Source organism: Manacus vitellinus, unplaced genomic scaffold (assembly GCF_001715985.3).
Source record: "Manacus vitellinus isolate BGI_N305 unplaced genomic scaffold, ASM171598v3 scaffold_154_pilon, whole genome shotgun sequence".
NCBI classification, from domain to species: Eukaryota; Metazoa; Chordata; class Aves; order Passeriformes; family Pipridae; genus Manacus; species Manacus vitellinus.
In genome coordinates, this window is record NW_021939093.1 from 37119 (window position 1) to 43985 (window position 6867).

Here is a 6867-nt window from a genome sequence, read left to right on the forward strand (position 1 = left end):
GCCCACGTGTCACTCCAACCTGGCCTGGTGTCCTCTGCTCCGAGCGTGGACACCCAAAGTGTGCTTTAAAACCCCAACCCTCTTCACCCTGCTCTCCCCAGGGCTGGAACGGAGCAAACCCCGTCGGATGGTGGTGACATCATGAGCCTCCTCATCCTCCCTCAGCTGTGCCTGGAGAGCACAGCTCCGAGGGATGGCTGGTGGGGAACGCTCCAAGAAGGGTCTCTCCCCATCATACACCCCCCAAAGGGGTCAGGAGAGCGTCACATCCCATGGGAACACTCCAAGAAGGGTCTGTCCCCATCCATCCCATCCCAAAGGGGTCAGGAAGGCGTCACATCCCATGGGAATGCTCTGAGCATGGCTGAAGCAGCTCCTGCCTCCCCACTCCATCCTTCCCAGGAGAGGCGAGGAGACCAGGGATACGACAGGGGAAAGTGATCCTCCAGTCAGGTCAGTCCTATGGGAAGGGGGGATTCAGCCTCCCCTCACAGTCTTAAACCCAAAGAAGGTCTGTGGAACAGCTTTCAAAGCGATGTCTCCTCTGTAGTGTGACGTCAGTGCCCGCACAGGTACCGTCGTTTGCTTGCAGCAGGAAAAGGGAAGGAAAAAAAAAAAACAACCCCAAGGAAAACCCCTTCCCCCCCCCACCCCAAAAAAAAAATGGAAAAAAGTGGATCAGGGCTGCAGCTCGGGCTGGTCCTACCCAATCTGGATCTGGCCAGAGTACATGGTGAGCAGCACCATGATGGTGAAGCCTGTGAGCAGCCCCGCGTTCTGGATGGCGAAGGTGATCAGGGCGCTGCCGTTCTGCTCGTCCTCCCGGCTCACCTCGTTCATCTCGGGGAACTGGGAGGGGAAAAAACAGGCATGGCAAAGGCTCAGCGACAGGAAAGGCTCTGTTCTTCCCAGGAAAAAAACACACCCCCCCCACCCCACCCCAGCCCGTGGATTTCGCTCAGCCAGGCAAAGCAAAGCGGAGACGGCAAAGCGTGTGCCAAGGGGACGGAGCAAACCCACCCCCAGGCTGAAGTTTTCCTAGGAAAAAAGCCCTGGGAAGATCCCAACCACGCACCCAGGCTCAGGATTTACCATGTCAGCCAGAGCTATGTAGAGGAACATCCCTCCAGCCAGAGCGAAGATCCAGTTGGCAGAGAAGTGGCTGCCGGCCACGATGCCGAAGGCCAGGCCCACGTAGCAGCAGCAGGCGGAGATGAAGTTGAAGAAAAGAGCCTGGCGGATGGTCATCCCGGCGTTCAGCAGGATGACAAAGTCCCCTGCGGGAGAAAAGCACGGGAGGATGAGGAGGGAAGGGCTGCTGGCACCATCGGGACAGCACCGAGGGGCCGCCTTGAACTTCGGGTCATAAATCGTGGAGTGTCCTCAGCTGGAAGGGACACACAAAGGATCATTGAGTCCAACTCCTCCCCCCGCACAGGACAGCCCCAAAAATCACATCCTGTGCCAGCTCCTGCGTGGGCTCCCCCACTGCCCTTAAATTCAGTCCTTCACACCCAAACCTGCCTCCTCCCTCCACTAACAGCACACCACTGCCCCTAAACTCAGATATTCACACCCAAACCTGCCTCCTCCCTCCACTAACAGCACACCACTGCCCCTAAACTCAGATATCCACACCCAAACCTGCCTCCTCCCTCCACTAACAGCACACCACTGCCCCTAAACTCAGATATCCACACCCAAACCTGCCTCCTCCCTCCACTAACAGCACACCACTGCCCCTAAATTCACACCCAAACCCAACCCCCTGCACTGACCACACCACCGCCCCTAAATTTGGCCCTTCCCACCCAAACCCACCTCGCCCCCTCCCGAACCAACGAGGTGTCGAGGGTTTCGGTTTCTTTTTTTTTTTTTTTTTGCCTTCAGATGTCTCCATCTAAATTTAAATCTCAGACATCATATTACCCCGTTATTTTTAGAGCAGCAATTACTCAGTGCCGTTTCCAGCCTCGCCTTCCCCTCGCCGTTTATCCCACCCCAAAATCCGCCTTCCTCTCCGGGGAAAAGGGACCGACCCCAAGGGAGAGCGGGACCGGGAGAGCAGCGGAGGGGCAGATCCGGGGGACTCACACACCCAGCTCGTGCGGGAACTCCTCGCAGAGGATGGCCACGGAGGTGCTGATCCCTTGGAAGACGGAGACGGTGAAGGAGGCGCCGATGGCCAGCCCGTCGATGAAGTTGTGGAGCCCGTCGCTGAGGGTGATCATCCAGGCCAGCGTCCCGATGTCGGAATACCGCACCTCCTTCAGCCAGTAGCACGCGCTCTGGGAGGCCTGCAGGTCCTGCCACGGCACCCCGACGCGGGGGCTCAGCACCCAAACGCTCCAGGGGGGTGGCTGATCCCTCCTCCAGCCGGGAAAACCATCCCCACGCTCATTAAATCCACATTGAATGTGTGGAACCCTCTGCTTCCCACCCCCCCGCAGAGGGTTTGGGGTCTGAGACTCCCTTTCCGGAGTCTCCTCTCCTTTTCCCATGTTCCCATCCCACGGGACAAGGCGCTCACCTGGACAGAGAGGGAGCCCACCACAGCCTTCTCATCCCCGGAGGGGGGCTTGCGCTCCAGCTCGCTGGTGATGTGCGGGATCATGTGGTCCAGGTCCCCGTTCTGCAGCTTCTCCGTGACCCCCTCCTCCTGGTCCTTCTTGGAGGGCAGAGCCTCGGGGTCGTAGTGGCTGTGCCCGTGGTGGTGCTGCGGGATCAGGGGATTCGGGGGGGTCAGACACCCCCACATTCCCGCTGTTCCCCACCACCCACCAGCCCCTGCTCAGCCTCACCTGGTCCTTCTGCTTCAGGAGCATCTTCAGGACCTTCTCCGTGAAGAAGAAGAGGTAGAAGCCCCCGAACACCACGGCGGATTTGGAAACGTAATAATCTTCCTGAGGGTTGAACCCAAACGCCTGCAGGCAGGAGGGGCCATGGGAGAGGATGAGGAACAGTCCCTGGCAGGGTCCTTCATCTACCTTAGGCCCCAGAGGGGGTGGCACAGCTTTCTGACCTCTCTAAGCAGCAGCTGCTTTGGGGACAAGCTCAGAAAATGCCTTTGTGCACCTTTAATCTCCCTCATTCCCTCCTCCAAGCTGGCTGTGCCCCAAGGCATCGGATCCAGCACCCGCCCTGGGGCAGGGACGCCAAAACCAGGGCTCCACGCTCAGAGAGGACCTGCCTTCAGGGCCAGAAAAGGCAATAAAACAGGGATTCTCTGCTTGAAGCAGACTGGGGTCTGCCTGCAGCAATTCCCTTCCAAACTGTAGTTCCGAGGGGCTTCCAGCCTCCGTACCTCGCTCTGGGCTCCCCTCCGACGCCGCCTTCCCCTTCTCCAGCCAGAGAGAGAAACAGCCCCCGAGAGAGAGAGAGAAAAGCACAGACCCGCCCGGTCCTCTCCCTACCTCGGGAATGAGCTGGAAGAGGGCGTTGGAGTAGAGAGTTCCAATCGCCAGAGCTATGAAGTAGAGGAGCAGCCGCTTGTAAAAGGTCTTCTTCATGAAGGGCACCACGCTGGCTCCCACCAGCGAGCACAGGGAGATGACGGACACGCAGAGGAAACCGTAACCCCAGACTGAGGCGTGAGAGCCAAACCCACCCCGGGGGAACGGGAAAGGCGAGGGAGGAGATCAAGGCGGGCACGGGGAGGGAAGGAATCCACACCGACAGGACAGAGAGAGAGGAGGGAGGGAGAGAGGGGAGAGAAGAGGACATTCATTAGTGATTGTTGTTCATCTCGGCCTGGCTCGGGCCTGGCGCCGGGCGGCTTCGGGAATGGCTCTTTGGGAAGGGTTGGATTCTTGGAGCCAGCGGCTCCCGCAGCCGGGTTTTGGCAGCCAGGCCGTGTCCCAGCCAGCCCCCGGCTCTGCTCCACGAGCCATTCCCGAGCCACGGAGCGCCCAGGTTCCCTGAGCACCTCGTACGCTCCATCCCCATCCCCAGGCCACGCCGGGATGCTCCGAGCGCTGGCGGGGCTGGAGCGTACGCGCGGCATCCCGATTCCCGGAAAAATCAGGAATTAGAGGCGCTTGGTTTTTACGTCCAGCGAATAAAAGTTGCAGTTCTGGAGTTGAAAGGGAGCCTTGGAAAAACATCCCACTGCCAAGACGGGTGAGGTGATCGTTGCCCTGGCAATGCCAGGGGGGAAAAAACCCTGTGGAATTTTAAGGCTGGATGTGCAGGAGCTCGGATCCAGCTCGTCCTCTACCCGGGAGCTACTTGTGCTCCGAGGAGCCACCTGGACAGTGTTCCAAAGGTGTCCAAATCCGTGTGGATTTATTCAACTCCAGAACTGGGCAATTACAACACAATTAATTTGCAGCATTTCTTGTTGGTCCCATCAGAGCACCAGGAAACCTCAGGGAAGCCTGAACCCTTGTGGAAACACCGGGCTGGGAAATCAGGGAGAGGCGGGGGGGCCGAAAAAAATACAGGCAATAAAGGCCTTGTAAAATTTGGCCGATTCCAGAGGAAGCTGATGCTGTTCTCCGTGGTTTTATATGGATATTTCCTCCTTTTATATGGATATTTCCTCCTTTTATATGGATATTTCCTCTGTTTCGAAGTACTCTCCCACTAGTGCTGGGAGACTGATGGATGAGCACATTCCTCCAAGGGATAAACTCCTGGCCACTCCAGGAGCACATTCCCACTCCTCAGACCCGGCGGGGCTGGAGGACACAGCCTCCCTGCCCGCTCCAGAGGGTTTCCTGGTGCTCGGAGGGGGCGAGAAAAGCCCCTGAGACGAGAGCCCTGAGCCTCGGGTGACGGAAGGGACCGGCTGGATTCGGCGGGGTTTGGAGGCAGAGAGGGCCCCGGAGCCGGGAGAGAGGGCAGGGACGTTCTACCGCACCTCTGGGATGAGCTGGAGGAGCGCGTTAGAGAGCAGCGTGCCGATGGACAGCGCGATGAAAAACGTGAGGACCCGGCGGAAAAAGGCCTTGGCGGAGCACGGCACGATGAGGACTCCGAGCAGGGAGGCCACGTTAATCATGGACACACTGAGAAAACCAAAGCCCCACACTGCGGAGAACGAGAAGAAACCAGAGGGGCCAGACATTACCGAGGCTCTCGGAGAGCCCGGATCTGGGCGGGAAAGGGCTGGCTCCGGGTCTATTCCCGGGCCACGTGGCACCGGAGGGTCTCTCCCTGTGCTCTGGATGTCTCAGCTGCGACAAAAACGTCGTGTTTTTTGGTGCAGGGGAAGTGGGAATGAAACCATTGGGTTGCTTGGAAAAGGCTTTCCCGAGCCAGCCCCAGGGTGGGGCTCAGGGCAGCTGATCCAAAACCATGGGCATTGTCAGGAGCGGGATACGCGGGAGCTGGTTGAGCATCCACTGGTGGCTGGAGGCCAGCGGGTCCCTCCAAGTGCCAGGCCACCCCCTCCCACCCACAGGGACTCATGGCAAGGTCCCCTCCTCATCCAGCTATCCCAGAGGCACAGAGGTTATCCCGGCGAAACCATGCCACGTCACAATCCACAGCGAGGAAAACCCGTGGGGATTCCTGCCTGCTGTAGGCAAGGAATTCCCAGGAGCGGGAACCACCTGTGCTGGAGGTCCCGGGGTGCCTCATCGCTCCTGAGCTCCATGCCCGGGCCTGGGCAGGGCCTGTGCCCCTCCAGCTCCCCTCTTACCTTCAGCCGAGCTGGGTCTGCCCTCCTCCGTCTGCTCGTTTTCCTCATTTTCCAGGTTTTCGGAGGCGCACGCCCCCGACTCCAGCTGCTGCAGGATGGTGGGGCAGAACTCCTTGAACTCCCTCTGCCCCACGGCAGAGCCCTCGCTCAGGTTGTGGATGGCAAAAAGCTCCACGGAGCTGAAGCACTGGGGAAGGGAAGGGAACAGGAACGTGCCTTGAGACTCCCGCAGCTCCGCAGGGAGGTTTTGGGATCTGCAGGGGGGTTTTGGGGCCCTACCCGGGAGAGGTTCAGGCGCTGCTGCGGTGACTGGGAGACGTTGGCGTGTCCCACTCCCACATCCAGGTGGTTCAGCAGGGCCTTGAGCTGCTTGAGGCTCAAGGTCTGGCTCTCTCCGTAGCGCTGGAGCAGATCCTGCAGGAAGGAGGCTGCGGAGACTCCCGGGCTGTCCCTGCCCGCCCGGACCCGCGGGCAGGGAAGGAGGCAGAGCAGCAGGAGCAGGCAGCAGCTCCGGGGGCCCGCGCCGGGGATCATGGTGCCTCTGGGATGCTGGGAGGGAAAACACACACTGCTGTTGGCTTTGGCGTTCCCAGCGCTCCAACCGCCGCTCCTCCGCCCCACAGCTCCGTCGGGAGACGGCACGTTTCTTCCTCAGGGAAAAGGGGATGCAGCGTTGAGAGCACCCAGATCCTGAGGGGGGACTTGTATACAGGACCACCCGCTTCTCCCCCACTCTGAGCCACCCTCTGCTCACCGTGGGGGGCTGCCAGGACACGGCTCCCGGGGGTTCTCCAGCTCCGCAGCACTTCGGGACCCTGGGAAGAGCAGCAGGTGGTGGGAAGCAGGCAGGGCTTGTGCCTCTGCCAGCCCCAAATCCAGCCCTCCGTGGCGTGAGGAGTCACGCTCCAGCTCCCGGCCACGCGTGGGTCCCCTCGGCGTCACCAGGAACGGGACACAAATCCCTCCAGGACCTGGACACAAATCCCTCCAGGAGCTCGGAGGACGTGGGAACCCAGGGGACAGAGGTGGAACTTTCACGGGGTTATATTTTAACCCGGATAATTACCATGAACCGGCTCCTTCCCCGGCTCCAACTGTAGGTGCCTTTATAGTGTTTGCCCAGAGTCAATCCTTGCCCTCTCTGCCCCTTTCATACGCGCCGGGGATCAATAAAAGTGGGGTGGCACAAACCCGGGGTGCAAAGGAAGGGGCTGGGGGAGACG

At 60.0% G+C, this 6867-nt stretch overlaps 1 protein-coding gene across 3 annotated transcripts in view; it reads right to left on the reverse strand.

Moving 5' to 3' along the window:
- The window catches only part of SLC39A14 (solute carrier family 39 member 14), an 8527-nt gene extending 1946 nt beyond the window's left edge, over positions 1-6581 (reverse strand). Inside the window, exons 1-9 of one of the 3 annotated variants that reach the window (XM_029958435.1) lie at positions 6399-6576; positions 5924-6193; positions 5645-5831; positions 3414-3583; positions 2802-2924; positions 2531-2716; positions 2099-2306; positions 1093-1277; positions 20-849 (exon numbers count right to left, since the gene is read on the reverse strand). In XM_029958435.1, the coding sequence (XP_029814295.1) occupies positions 703-849; positions 1093-1277; positions 2099-2306; positions 2531-2716; positions 2802-2924; positions 3414-3583; positions 5645-5831; positions 5924-6178 (1461 nt within the window). In that variant the 5' untranslated portion in view covers positions 6179-6193; positions 6399-6576 and the 3' untranslated portion in view covers positions 20-702. Of the gene's footprint in view, positions 1-19; positions 850-1092; positions 1278-2094; positions 2307-2530; positions 2717-2801; positions 2925-3413; positions 3584-4861; positions 5032-5644; positions 5832-5923; positions 6194-6398 lie in introns of those variants that run through there. The other 2 variants (XM_029958434.1, XM_018069409.2) reach the window with 2 other exon arrangements.
- Between the last annotated feature and the right edge of the window lie 286 nt (positions 6582-6867).